This window comes from Castanea sativa, chromosome 6 (genome assembly GCF_040712315.1).
Source record: "Castanea sativa cultivar Marrone di Chiusa Pesio chromosome 6, ASM4071231v1".
In the NCBI taxonomy this organism is placed as follows: domain Eukaryota; kingdom Viridiplantae; phylum Streptophyta; class Magnoliopsida; order Fagales; family Fagaceae; genus Castanea; species Castanea sativa.
In genome coordinates this window covers 49,418,335-49,433,595 of record NC_134018.1, presented here as the reverse complement: position 1 = coordinate 49,433,595, position 15,261 = coordinate 49,418,335, and the positions used below count along the sequence as shown (strand labels likewise).

The 15,261-nt window shown below is 37.5% G+C and overlaps 2 protein-coding genes across 2 annotated transcripts in view; both read left to right on the top strand.

The window, feature by feature from the left end:
* Positions 1–10,181: 10,181 nt before the first annotated feature.
* Positions 10,182–11,444, top strand: LOC142640119 (replication protein A 70 kDa DNA-binding subunit C-like). The gene is made up of 5 exons (XM_075814214.1): positions 10,182–10,334; positions 10,427–10,701; positions 10,981–11,105; positions 11,189–11,270; positions 11,381–11,444. Exons 1-5 carry the CDS (start codon positions 10,182–10,184, stop codon positions 11,442–11,444), a joined length of 699 nt encoding a protein of 232 aa, XP_075670329.1.
* Positions 11,445–14,762: 3,318 nt separating this feature from the next.
* The window catches only part of LOC142641431 (uclacyanin 1-like), a 1,175-nt gene continuing 676 nt past the window's right edge, over positions 14,763–15,261 (top strand). Inside the window, exon 1 of the mRNA XM_075815871.1 lies at positions 14,763–15,010. Coding sequence (XP_075671986.1) covers positions 14,845–15,010 — 166 coding nt within the window. The 5' untranslated portion in view covers positions 14,763–14,844. The remainder of the gene's footprint in view (positions 15,011–15,261) is intronic.

The window sequence follows — 15,261 nt, the reverse complement described above, 5'->3', positions numbered from 1 at the left end:
TATGATGGAGACCCACTGTGTTGTCTAGGCCCCAAAGAAGCAAAAAGTATGATAAAGGAAGTGCACGCAGGAGAACGCAGGAGAATGTGGAGAGCATAAGGAAAGAAAAAGTTATACAGGTGCCTACTGCAGATAGGTTACTACTGGCCTACCATGAAGAAAGACACAACAGAATTTGTAAAAAAATGCCACAGCTACCAAGTACAGGCCAACTTGATCCACACCCACCCGCAGCAATTGCATAGTATGGTCACCCCATGGCCATTCCACACCTAGGGGCTTGATTTGGTGGGGCCCGTTAACCCACCATCACGTGGGTACATATGGATCCTGGTCGCCACGGAATACTTCACCAAGTGGGTGGAAGCAGTGCCACTTCGGAAAGCTACTAGAGGAGCAGTGACCAATTTTATCAAGGAAAATATAATAGTAAGATTTGGAGTACCCCATAGAATTATTAGCGACAATGGCACACCATTTGTCAACAACGATGTAAGAAAAATGCTAGAATTCTACCAAGTTAAACACCATCGATCATCGCCCTATTATCTGCAGGGAAACGGGCAAGCGGAGGCGACAAACAAGGTTCTCATAAAAATCATCAGTAAAATGAGCTAGGAGTATACAGGAGGATGGGCAACGCACCTGCCAAACGCCCTCTGGGCCTACAGGAATTCACCAAAGTCAGCCATAGGATTTTCGCCTTTCTCTTTGGTCTACGGAACGGAAGTTATGGGCCCGGCAAAAATAATGACCCCCTCCTTACATGTTATGAAAATAAAAGAAAGGGAAAAGAGAAAGAGGTCTTTACGGCATAAAGATATGAGGACTTGGAGGGGCTTGATGAGAAGAGAGAAGAGGCCTAGGAACGCAGCCGCAGATACAGGCAAAGGATGACAGAAGCCTACGGCAGGATGACCAGAGAAAGGGTATTCGTGGAAGGGAAACTCGTACTGAAAGTAGCAGATTATGTGAGAAGAGGCATGGCAGGACCATGTAAATTTGCACCTAAATGGGAGGGACCATTTATGGTAAAGGAGGCACACCCCACTGGATATTACCAACTAACTCAGGCAGATGGCAAGGACTTGATGGACCCAATCAATGGGAAATGGCTAAAGCATTATCATGCATAGAAAGAAAGAAAGTGAAAGGTCACGAAACCACTCTAGAATGTCAGATTTCTTTTTTCTTTCTCTGTTATTTTCCTTTGTTTCCTTTTATCTTTCCAAGTGGTCATGTCACAAAACAAAGGGTTGTAATATGCTTTCATGAATATGCAATGAAAATTTATGAGGCATTATAGAAAAAAAAACATCACATGTCATAATAAGTAGCTAAGGCAATAGCATAGCATAGTTACAAAACCCAAGTTATGGCAAACCTGCCAAATAAGTGCACCAAAAAAAAAAAAAAAAACAACAACAAGGGAAATACGAAAAGGGATGAAACAAAAAAGAAACTAGGATCACATCAATGAAGGCCGGAGATGAGAGTCTGGTCACCAAAGCGGCTAGAACCATCAGTGCCAGAAACGAGGCATTCACGACGACCTTCTAAGTCTGCCACCTCCTTCCGCAGAATCTCAAGACGCGCATCAATAGCTTCAATGGCAGGCTGAACCTTCCTCATGAAACAAGCACGAGTAATCTCACGAAGATGATCCAAGACAAACCCCACGACGAACCCTACGCTGATAAGTTCTTGAATCGCTGCCCTCCACTGAAGAATCCTCTCAGTCAAGATGGTGTCAACAAAGTTGTGCTCAACATCATTCATCACACTGCCCAGCAACTTCAGAAAGTGCTCCCTGGTAGAACGGCCAAACCTGAACTCCCGCATGAAGTCACCACGGTTGCTTTAAATTGCCTCGAGATGGGAGGCGCAATCCTCAGGGACCCTAAAGCCATGGAAATCAACATAGGGAGGCCCAGAACTCCAGAAATTTCAGAGACCGAGGTCGTTGACCTCATGCTGATCAAACTGGGTAAAGAAAGCCGTGGCCTCACTCGTCGGATCAGGTGCTGTGGCAGAACTACTACCCATTTCAAATTGAGAAGGAAAGGTGGGGAGCGAACCTGGCAGACGGCACCAGAAACGGAATAAGAACGCATTACTAAGCAAATCGAAACACACAACGAATGAAGAAAAAAAAGAAGAGAAAAGGAGACTTACTAGGGCCTATGGGAGTGGGGGTTGAAGGAATGGCAGAAACGGGTGCCGCGAGTGTGGTAGAAGTAGTTACAGTAGGCATATCTTTGTCCGTTGCCATTTCTTGTTCTTTAGAGGTCTCTGTAAAAAGAAGGAATGGGCATGCGGAAAAAAAATATATAACGGGGAACCATAGCAGGAAGAATATTATGTGCAGAAAATAGAGAACAAGAAGAAAGAGGAAAGGAAGTTTGGCAACATATGGAAATACGTACCCATGTATTCAACTCCGTGCCCCAAACTTTCCTCCTCTCCTTCAGATTCCGAGACTCTCTTCTTCTTAGCCGGTTCATCATCAAAATCCTCCAAGATATCCTCGGATTCTTTGGAGGACAAGTCTATGGTAGGACCGTGTGTGGCAAAATCAGGAATGGAGGAAGGGGTGACCACCAGAGAAGAACCCTCCCTCACGGCCTAAGATAGAGATGCAAAAGGGTCACTAGTGGAGATGATAAGCAGCGTGGCCGGGGAAGTAGCTTCAGCTTGTACAGTAGTAGTAAGAGAATCCTTCTCCTGGGAAATGGGCGTCGAAGCAAGAATGGTAACGGTCTCAGCAGGAACTCCCAGTGGAACAACAGGAGTAGCAAGGGTTTTAGCAGGAAACACTGCTTCCGCCCCATCAAAGAAACCCTTCGTTGGAATGCCCTGGGAGGCAGAAATCTCTGTGGCCGTGGGACGGTACACGGAGATGGGTTGAGGGTCAGCTTAAGAAAAAAAAAAGACGAAAGTTGAAAACACAGGAATAAAAAAAATGTATAGTAATAATAAAGGAATGAAAGGGAAGAAGTCATACTTCAAGCTCAGGTTCATCCAGCGGAATGGGACGGGTAGTAGACAAGTCCTCCTTATACTTTGACTGCAAAAGAGGAAATGGAGTAAAAGGAACAAGCCAACATGGGTTAGCCGCAGAAAGAGGTTCTAAACGAAGAACGACAAAGAATAAGGAAAAGAGTTGGAAGCGACATACCCTCCGCTCAGTAGTGGTGGGCGCTCGGGGGGGAGAAGTTTTCCTTTTGCTGCCTCGTGTCCTACTGGAGGGAGGAGCGTCAGTAGAGGGTTGAGGAATGGCAGGCTTGGTCTTGCTTGTGGCGGAACGTTTACTGAAACGGGTGTGAACAGGGGGAGGAGTGGTGCTCTCCAACACTACATCACTCATAGGAGGCACATCGCTTTCGAAGGGAACAATATCTGAGCAAGTCTCCTAGGAATCATTGCCTACCTTCTTCTTCGCAGACTTGGATTTAACAGAACTCTTCTTCGCCGACATGGGAACATTGATCACCTTCACCCTATTTTCCCAGCCTGCGGGGTAATCACCATCATGCCAATACCACCCTTGCTCCTCCTCAACCCACTCAAAGATAGCAGAACGGCTTTGCTTCCTAGCATAAGCCCGCACAGATGCAGAAGGCAAAAGCAGGCGGGGATTGGCGGAGACAACCATGCTAAGCCCACTAGGCGGAATAAGGGAGAACCCACGGCTACCCAACAGCTCTTTCTCAAACGAGATCATCACTACTTGCCAGTACCCATGCATAGCGGCGGTACACATACCTTCCCTTTGAGAACCTGGGATAGTAACTGCTGTGAAGTGCTAGCTCCAGAACTCGAAGGCAGTGTGTCGCAGGAAAGGTTGGATAAAAGTGGGGGACTCCGCAAGAAAAGACAAGCCATCAGGAATATCTTGGTCAAGTCCGAATTGCCTTCGCACATGATTGGCAGGATAATGTACATATCTAACCCCTTCATCAGCCAAGTAAGGTAACCACCCAGCGTTGGTGGCTACCAAATATGTTATGCCCCTCTCATCAAACTCAGTCAATAGGGTGGTGGTGCCAACAATATCAGTAAAAAATTCAACGATAGGATGCCCAATTGGCTTCAAACCAACCCAGCGAAAAGCTGAAGGAAAATCTGAATCAAACCTGCCACAAAAGTCTATAATAATCTCCGGGCATGAACTGTACTTCTCTCTGGCAAAGCGCACGGGCCTACACTTAGTCAGATGCTTGGCACAGCACTCATATAACATGTGCTGCAAAATGGTGCTGTGAGCAGAAGTAGTAATCAAGTGACAAGAGCCCGCCTGACTCTCATCGCTCCGTAGGACGTCTAGTTGGACATACAGATGCCCCAAGAACATAGTTGCCAATGGCAGGCTCACTCCAGCAGCAATCTTAATAGCCAAACGAAAATACAGAGGCTTCACGGCGTAGTGGGGCTGAGAACAAAAACACACTTACACAACCAGAATGCTATAAAGGTTGCGCAGCTGGCGGCGGTGGAAAGCTTCGAGCGAGAACTGATCCAAAATGACAACTTTGCGTTACCACTCATCCGCTTCTTTAATTTGGCTTCTATGGCTTCTTCTTCTGCGGAGAGCTCAAGGGTGGCAGGATCGACGTCACCAAGAATGGGCAGAAGCAACTGGTTAGCCACGTCTTCCAAAGTTACGGTAACCTTACCGCAGGAGAAAAAGAAGGTATGGGTGGTGGTGCACCACTGGCGGACTATGTGGCAAAGGTTGAATAAGTCCCTGAAGTTCGCCAAGCAGCGGGATTGAACAACAACCTTCAGTACGCCGGCCCGCTGAAGCAAACCTATGAAGTGTGTGTCCGACAACTCTCGGTCTACCCACTCCTTCCAACTCGAAGCGGCGCCGCACCCAAACTCAAAATGAATGGGTACAGGAAGTGAAACCCCCTGGCGGATGGAGAGATCCAAGATCGAAGAGGGCAAGGGAGCCCAAGAGACGTTGGGGTAGCGCCGGTAAATAGCGAGCCATACTCGGCCCACCGGCGGTGGCACATAGTCCCCAGGAACCTTAGGAAAATGGCCGTGAACGTCGTACCAGGGGTCTAGGAGGGGCGCGCACTCGTTGTTGGGGTCGCGCCGCCCCGCTTCTTCGTCGGAATGATCTGATTCGGAGTAGGCAACGTCTTCGTGCACAACAGGATCATTAGCAATCTCCTTCCCTTTGCGGTGGGAAGAAGATTGACCTTTCGCCGGAGTCATATTGTATCGGTTTGTGGGAGAAGGAAACTTGCAGGGATTGGGAAGGGAAGCGCAAAAGAGAAAAGAAAAAGGAAGGATTGTTTATACCCGAAATCTGAAAAGACTTGACTTTAAATACCTACACCATGGGGAAGGGTGCGAAGGGATGCAATGGGTCAGTCAGAAATGAAGGAAGAAGTTAATGAAGCGGAGGCTATTCTTCAGAATAACTGCTAAACTGGAAAAGTTGAAGAGACAACACTGTTCACGGCAGGAAAAAAAAAGAAAAAGGAGGGGAAACGTGTATGGGTTGGGGTCCACTTTTCGAAAAAAAAGCCTGCGAAGGAAAAGGAGAAAAGGAGGAAACAAAAGCATAGAAAAGTCTTTATTCACGTATGAATTGTGAAAACATTTCATACGTTCAGGGGGCTAAATGTAGACGCTCATTTTTTGACAAGTCCAGAAAAGAGGAAGGCCCAAAGTCATGTTCTATAGAAAGTATTAAAGTACCATTAAGCGAGTGGCAGGAACAACGAATAATGAGTCTAACAGGAAAATAAATAGATCCTGAGAAAGTAAGTGGGCCTAAAAAGGCCCGGAAGAAAGTAACCACGAACCCATGGGCTGTATAGATGTGGAAAAGTGAGAATGGGTCGTAGCTGTTACGGCAGGCCCAAAGTAGCGCAAGTAAAAGAAAGTAGGGGATTGTGGAAAATCTATAAGCCCCAAAGGAAAAGTGAGAAATGCTTGGGTCAAGGAAGCCCAAGAAATTAGTAAAAGCCCATGGGAGACGTAGAATTGAAAAAGGGCCAAGGACGCCCGAGAGAGTAAGTGGGCCAAGGACGCCCAAATGGAAGTAGGTGTGACAACAGGAGCCTGCGAGTAGCAAAAGGACCTAGAGGGATCATTGGGCCTTCGGAGAAAGAGTGAACGGAAAGGGTCCAAAGTGGCCCAGCAGGCTTGGAGTCAAGAAGGCCCCATGGCAGGCACAACAGAATTGTGTGGCAGGCAGCAAGTAACAGGGGCCAGGAATAAAAGGCTTGGAATGGCCCACGAACAAGCATGGCCCAGTCCTCAGAAGATGCAAGCCACAAAAGAAAGGTTGGGCGAAATAACTCACACCAAAAGAAGCCAAAAATGAGCAGCAGGCTGAGTAGTTTGACGTTCAGACCGCGGTAGGCAGGATTTAAACAAGCACGGAGGTAAGGCATGCGCAAAGCCCAGGCACCACCAGCCTGTACCCAGCCAATACAGGACATGGTGAGGTCATAGGTCAGAGGTAAGGGGGTATGGTCTGGCGGTGGGGAGGGGGAAAAATCCATTTTTGTGCTTCCTGCTCAAGTTCTTTTGGAAGCAATGTCCTGCTGGGAGGCATGCGGACCAAAAGAGGCAAGGATGAGTGGGAACCACCAGGTGCATGCCATAAGGGGTAAAGGGAAGGAGAATATTCATCCTGTGGCAGGTAAGAATGTTGCAGGGAGTAAGCAAAACAAGAAAGTCTTCTCTGACTGAGGCAGGGTAGCACTGGCTGGGTGACTGACTAGTTAGTGACGATCGGCAAAGGAGCCCAGGCCAGACAAAAACGGTTTAGGGCTAAAAGGGTAAAAAGCCAAGCGTGGCTAATCCTATATAAGGAGTTCTACAGTGAATGGCAAAAGGGGACGGAGGAAAAACGGGAGAAAGAGAACCTCTGTAAAATAGTAAGAAAAAAATTATAGAAAACAGAGGATTAGAGGGCGCAGAGAGGAGGGGAGAGAAAACATAAAAGAAAGAGGGAAAGAAAGTTAAAGAAAAAGAAAACAGAAGCAAGAAAGAAACAGAGTGAATGGAGTGATTGGCATGCACCGAATGGATTGATCTCCCTCTCCCCCTCTAACTCATGCTCCCTGTTAACCAAACAAAGAACCTCAATCAGCCAAAGTCACTTAAGCCCGTTCCTTCAAAGCAACTAATTTCCCCTCAGAGAAATTAGTTGCGTTGAGGGAGTGGTTCCCTTTCCTGACACGAGCTTTATGAAACAGCCCATCATGGCAGGCTAATGTTTATTTACTTAATACGCTCTTGACTTTCATCTGACATTTTATTATTCTGATATTGTATTGTAAAGCGGCCATCTCTCATTAAGGCCCACTGACTATGTTGCTTAAATCTCTATTATTTCCTGTCTTCTTTTATCATATCTGCTTGCTGTAGCTAACGTGACAGTTCTACCTGCTGTAAAGATCTAATTACCAAAAGGCATTGTTTGTGCACAAGCCGGACCAGGAAAGTTTGTTCTTGGACTGGTCCCAACTCTCCAACTCATAAGAAAATCTTGGGCTTAGTGTAGCAGTAGGCGGCCCAGCCTGATATTGCAAAAAAGGCCCACACAACTTTAAACCTTTAGTGGAGTTTCATTTAACACGTCCATATGGACAACATACTACAAAAAAGAAAAAAAAAAAACTGATTAAATTTTAGAATTAGCTAAAATATGCTAGATTATCATACATTTGCATTACACTTATAACGCTTATATTGAGTTGGGTGTGTTGATCCTTATGGAGTATATCTCCTGCAGTCTGTTATGAATTATGTTAGGGACATAATATTTTGCATAACTGTTGATACAATCTGTTATGATTAGAGGAACACCACTTTCTCTTGGGTCTATTACTAACATAACTCTTTTTATCCACCAATCAAAACCTATCAACCAAATCAGCAGTTTTGAAATAATTGAAAAATGTTGTGTCACTAAACTTATTCATCTGTTATTATATAATTCTTGTAATATAATCCAACCGATCCAATAAGAAATAGAAACACTTTTTGTAACCATTTTAATTTTCATATATCGATGCATGTATTGATGTGATTGTGGGTGCGTTATTGACCGTTCACGTGTCGATTGCGGTTGCATTTCTTAAGATCTTGTTCTTATCATTTGATTTCGTGATCAAAAGGATGTGGTTCAATACTGCCTTAAAGAAGAAGAGTTTTTATTTATCGATGCTAAGATTACTGAGTTATGCTTTTTTAATCACGTAGAAAAATGCAAAGTAATAACCATCAATGGAAAGTAGTGAGTTGCAATTGAATTAAGCATTTGAGAGACCTACATAACTATAAGTTTACAAGAAAGCCAAAGTATTTAAACATCTACAAGGCTACGAAAAGACTAATCTATATTAATAAGAAGCAATAAACTACAATTAAACTAGGGATTTTAAAATTCTACTGAACTACTAACTTGCTATGAATATAACAATACTTCATCAATAAAAAAGTAATTACAAGCAAATTATTTGCATTAACGGCCTACAATGATCCTAAACTTGAAACAAAGAAAATAAAGTAACAAGTGAGAGAACTCCATGTTAAGTAAATGGTAAGATGTATCTTTCTAGGGAAATAAGTTGTCTATTGATACTTTCATTGAATGTTCCTTCGTGTCATGTTGTTTCGGATTGAAATTCAGTGCAATACCAGGATTGACATTAAAACTTGAAAGGTTCATTTTTAATCTCAACCTTTTGATCAAAATTTCTTTTAACCTATTAAATTTTAGCTTTTTCCTCCAATTATTGCAGCAGATCCAAATTTGTGTCCTCCTCTATAGGTTTAAATCACATTATATATATATAATAAAAGTTAGGCTTAGACGCCGTGGTTGTGTCAAGTGGCAGCACCAAATTACAAAAAAATTCTTAAATTTTTAGATTTTAAGAAAAAAATATATATAAGTTTTTTTTTACTATAATTTTTAAGTGGATATAATTTTTTTTCAACTATAATTTCGAAATGGATAAAAATCTTAATTTGATTAAAGTTGAATTACGCTTGTTGTATTTCTAAGTGGATAAAAACAAAAATCATAACCCGTGCATCAGGTTAAAACAATCAAAACAATTCGTCTTTCACTCAAATGTGACTTAATCTGAAGATGAAGTTTACGTATAAAAAACAGTGTCATGCTTCCTTGGCCAATAAGACCCCGGTAAGGTTGAAACTTTAATAAAAGTATATATATACTTCACGTGGCTCAGCAATTGGCATATCACATGGTGGTTTAATTAGCTTTAGACTTTTTGTTTATATAAAATTCTTCAATGTGAAGTGTGTGTATATATATCAAATAATTCATAATTAATACCCATCATACGGTTCCTTTGGGCTATTATTCTTTTCTCCTACTTACAATCTCTATTATTCTCTTCTTTTACCTAGAACTTTACAAGTACATATTTGTTTACTCTACTTTTTTTTTTCCATCAAATTGAATATATTTTTTGTATTTGTTTAAGTTGATTTCCTTAAGTTTAATTCAATTTAGAGAATTGTTATGGATCGTCAAATTTTTTTTTTTTTTTTTATAATGTTAGGTTGATTGTTTAGAAATTACATAAGAAATTGTGCTTTCATGTCTAATTAACTAAGAAATTAATTTTTTAGTTTTGCGGTAACTCTTAGTCTGTGAATCTATGATTGATGTTTGGAAAGATTAATTTATGTACTACATATGTAGGTCGGTTAATTATGTGTTTCCGAGGCTTACTCGGTTAACTATGTTTTTTTAATTATATATTATAATATGCTTTTAATTTTTAATTGCTGTTAAAGGGCTTGAATCAGGTTAGTGCCTCCATGGAACCATAACTTGCACAGACCAATGAGGCTGCATTGCAATGTCGCTAGGAACTTTGGAACAAGCGTACATGTTCCAGGACATTCTTAGAATATGTCTAAGTACTTCTAATTTATATATTATTATGTATTTCTAAGGCTTAATTAATAAATACTGCAAATATTATTTTTTAAATATATTGTACTCTTTGCAATTGTTGTGCATCTTATTAATATGTTATTATGTTTGCAATTGTTGAAGGGTGTAAAAATTTTTAATTTTCAAAATTTTTACTTTTCATTTTTCTCTATCAAAATTTCTTTTGTTTTTAGGTAAATGCTAATTATTATTTTTATATTATTTTATCAGAATGGATAGACAAAATCAAAGATATAATCTCTTGGATGAAATCAACACTGAAAAAGGCGATTGGAATATTAGAGTTAGAGTCACAAGAATGTGGGAAGTTCTTAATATTAAAACAAATAATGAACTTATAAGTGTTGATTTGGTGCTGCTTGAGGTAAGTTTTGAAATAAAATAATAAAATTAGTTTTAGCTCTTCAAATACAATTGAATTATATTTTCTTGATAAGTTTATTCTCATTTTTTCAGGATAATCTTATTCATGCAAGTATTAGAAAATCATTTGTTAATCATTTTAGAGATATACAAGAAGGTAAAATTTATCGAATAAAATATTTTGGAGTTGTCAAAAACAAGGATGCTTATAGGATTGTGAATCACAAGTACATGATAAGATTTTATGCAACAACATCTGTGAAGTTGTTAGAATCAAATGATGAACTTATTGCAAAACAAAAAGTTGAATTGGCTCCATTTGATGAGCTGAAGTATCTTGCTGACAAAAACATGTACAACTTTAACAGGTAATTTTAATTATACATTTATACTTAAAATATATTTATATACTATTATCTTCATAACTCATTATTTTGATTAAGCACTTTATTGTTTGTAGACGTAATAAGAGAAATCGTAGGAATTTCTCCAATGGAAAAGATAGAGGTGCGTGGGAAAAAATTGAACAAAAGGCTAATTGAACTTCAATATAACAGGTTAGTTAGATATTGATAAATATATTACTTAGATTTGTACATTTTGTTAAGAGATAAATTTTTAATTGTCTAACAAAAATGTTTATGCAGGAGGGAAAAAATTAGAATCACATTTTGGGAAAAATTTGCAAAGGCAAATAATGAAGATATATGCTTTGATAATTCTGTGTGGCCTATTATAGTTATCACATCAACCACTATTAAGACATATATGAGTAAGCAGTATTTCTTTCTTTTGATATACATGATATGTGTTTAAACATCATAATTTAAACTACTTATGTATGAATGATGGTAGGGAAATTATCATTGTCTTCTACAAACTCTTCAAAGTTGTATGTGAATTTAGATATTCCAGAGGTCATAGAGTTAAGAAAAATGTTAGTACAATTTTAAAATTACTTATTTATTTTAGTTCAATTTTATAATTTCTTAAATTATTATTTTATGATACCAATTGACATTTTTAATATGTTGAATTTCAATATAGTCTTGAAGAAATTGAATTCAGCCTTCATGAGAAAGAGAAGAAGATTAAGTCGTTGCAACTATGACGTTCAATCCTTGACCCTAATGAGATTTTTAAGATGAAAAGAATACTATTGGAAATTTTGACATTTATAAAGACTGAAATAGAACATGTTAGTATTAAGTGTGCAAGGTATTGTTATCTCTTACTAGAACTTGGATTCAATTGTTAAATATATGATGGCAGAGAGTAAGCAATGCATAATCTAATTTTTGTAGGGTAGTGTCTGCATGTAGCTATGCTTATTTATAAAAGGAGAATATTTTATGTAACAAATAAATAAATAATTAAATGGGAAATATTAAAAACCAAATTGCAGAAATTTTATTAAATTTTTAGATTTTTAAAGAACTAAAAAAGAATATTATACTACCAGGACTCTAATTCATTTTTATCATTAAATAGTTTATCTCTTAAAATAAATAAATAAATGCTTCATGCTTCATGTAAGATTGTAGGTAAATTAATATTAGATTAATTAGAACTCTAATTCATTCTTATCTCTAATTCATTGTAATCATAAAGTACGTGTATCTCTAAAAAAAATGAAATAAAAAACTGCAGATTAATATTAGATTAATCAAGATTATAATTCATTCATATCTCAAATTCAAAAAATCAAGAATGTTATCATAAAGTAAGTGTATCTCTAAAAAAAAAACATAATGCTTCCCATAAGTTTTTTTTTTTTTTTTGGTATTAACTTTAACGCAAAAAAAAAAAAAAATCTAATAACAATCTAGCTAATAATGATAGCTATTTTTTTGGGATAAAGTATTTTTTAAAAAAAACTAATATGCAATTAACCTAAACTTCTTGATTAGGTAACTTCAAGGAGTTTAGAGTATTTGATTTTTACTTGGACTCCTTTTCTAGGTGGAGTATGTATATATATACACCGTTAGTTGGTGTAGTTTTTCATTCTCCAACTTATTGTACAGTTTTTTTATTTAGGCTTCCATTTTTCTATCTACAATCATGTAGGTATGTATTTTTTTACTCTAATTTTTTATTATAATCAATTAAATAAATTTTATGTATTTGTTGCCTTTTGTTTAAGCTAATTTCCTTATGTTTTTCTTCTTTTGAGGGGGTAATTTCCTTATGTTTGATCTAATTCATATGGTACTTTGTTTTTTTTTTTTTAACTCTGTTTAATTTTCTTCTTTATTTTTTTTTTTTCAAGTTTGTCAAAAATATATTCAAGCATCCTAAGAAAGGTTTGTAATCTAGATGTAAAACTTTGCAAATTTTTTTTTTTTAATTAGAACAAAGGTTTTATTCCTCGGATAGTTCTATCGTTAAAAAGTGGTCAATTTTATGTTACTTTGTCTAAAGATTTTAATCATTAATATTATTGTTAACAATACTTCAAATCACTTATATTGTAGATTCATTAGATATAAAATTCATATGCGAATAGTTTGATACATGTAACTACAAATGATATTATAGCACAATTGGTATGTTAGAAGATAATTTCGTATTAAGGTGCTATCATTTTATATTTACTTATTTGGTTATAATAATTATATATATTTTACAAGTTTTAACATAAAACCGTGCGTTGCACAGTTTTGTACGTGTCACTCCCCTAAGACACCACTTGTGCACAGCTGACAAATCAAGAGATTTGATTAAAAAAATCCACCACAAGTCAATTTAAAAATTAAAAATTAAGCTGAGCTCCATGACCTTAGCAACATTGACGGGATTCCTCAGATTCATTTTTTTTTCTCCCCCACTCTTTCTTTCCATTAATTTGTCTCCTTATGATGGAGCAATTATTGAAATTCCTAACTGCATGTTGTGATGAAAAACAAGGTGGGTGAGTTGTTGGTGGGAGTTGTAATGTTAGATATGAACTTTCACATATATTCCCCCCCTCCCCTCAAAAAAGAAAAAAAAAGTATTTCAAATCTACAATGTACCATATTTAAAAGTAAATTATTGTCCAATACTCTTTTGCTTTTGTCAATTATAATGCATCATGATTTTGACTTAAACTTTTAACAGAAACCATTTTGTTAGATTTTGTCCAAGTTTGGTAATGTAACTCTTCATAAATTGGCTGTTAAGTCATGCTAAAATCAACTTAGCCTAACCAAAGAACTAAATTTTGGTTAGGTGGTGTATGACACAGAGAAAACAGCAGGTCGTTGACTAGAATTCCACAATTTTTCAAACTGCTTTTGGTATATGAATATGCTTGGTTTCCTTTAAACAATAGATACAAAAAATTTCACAATTCATTAAGATTGTAGACTGTGATTAGCGTAGCATTACTTTTATATGGGACTGTTACTAATATCACTATTACTATACACCAATTTTAATCTATCGCTTCAACAGTAATTTTTAGCTATACTTCCTCATTCATAGGTAAATTATTCCTTTGTATGTAATTTTTGTTATTGGTTGGGAAATTAGCTGTTATTCAGGTAAGATGGACTCATTTGCAAGTAAAGTTTTCATTTTTGTCTTCCTACTAGTGATATTCTAAAGTTAAATCAAACTGCTGATAGTATGAGTAAATTCAAAACCCCATATGGATTTATCAGTCTCTAAAAGTGTAAATTATTGACCAAATAGAATATCCAAGTTTACTTACTGCGTCACCTCAAGTTAAACATAATAGCTCTGACTAAATATATGTAAGGTCTTATTAACGGGTGCCCTTAAAGTATTTGTTAATGAATTATTTTAAGAAAGTTTTTATACTAATTTTATGATAAATATAAAAAGCTATAAAAAAATCAATTTCTTTTTTCCTTTTTTCTATAAAAATCTTATAAAACAATGCCACTTTTCCCTTATATGTATAGCAAATGGAGCCTGATGCACTGATGCCAAGATTTTTGTAACAGCTTCACAATCTTCTTTATATATTTCCTGCAGTCGTGGGTTGGATACATGGTTTAGCTAGGTACGTGTCAAAAGAAGAAGTCTTGGGTGGCTTTCACATGGGTGCCATCAACCACTACGTGAATACATAGCTTTTGCCCTTATTAGTTGTACCTGTACATATACGAATCCTGACCTGGTGAAAAAAATTGCAAGAATATTAAATCCCCTTACCAAGTTCGACATCATCAATTTCAAATTAGACTTCACAACATCAAGGTCCAATGACACTTGTTCCAAGCCAAGTGATATAATCAGTTCTTTAGGATGTCATCCATTAGAAATACAAGTACAACCACCACTTCAGGTAGAATAGGAAATACTATATTGTTAAACCAACTCCAAAGACAAATCCATAAAATAGCAATATTTTCATTATGAAAAGGCTCAGACCCTTGCCCTTCTACCACTATATATAGAATTCCTAGCTCAAATTGAAACCCATCCGATCAATTCTCTGTGATTGACTTCCTTCTTTTGATATCATCATTCTCCAATCTCTACTTCTAAGCCAGAAATTAATGGCAATGCTGAGAACATTAATGAGCTTGGCTATTTCAGCCATGCTCATCAACTTAGCTATGGCGGCAAATTACACAGTTGGAGGCCCAAACGGTGGGTGGGATACATCGACCAATATACAAACATGGGCATCATCTCAAACATTTTTAGTTGGAGATAATCTGAGTAAGTAACGTGCATCTTCATGATAGGAGTATATGTTATATGTTGCTTTCAATATTGTGAATGATAACAAATCCATATAGTTCATATTTGGCTCTCTCCATTTGAAATAATACATTTCATAGTTCAGATTAAATATTGTAAATCTAGTAGTATATTTAGTGTTAAATCATTTAAAATGACGCGACATTCTCTACATAATTAATTCCTGAAAATAAAATTTTAATCATGAAATGGAGTTTATTTTACGTGAA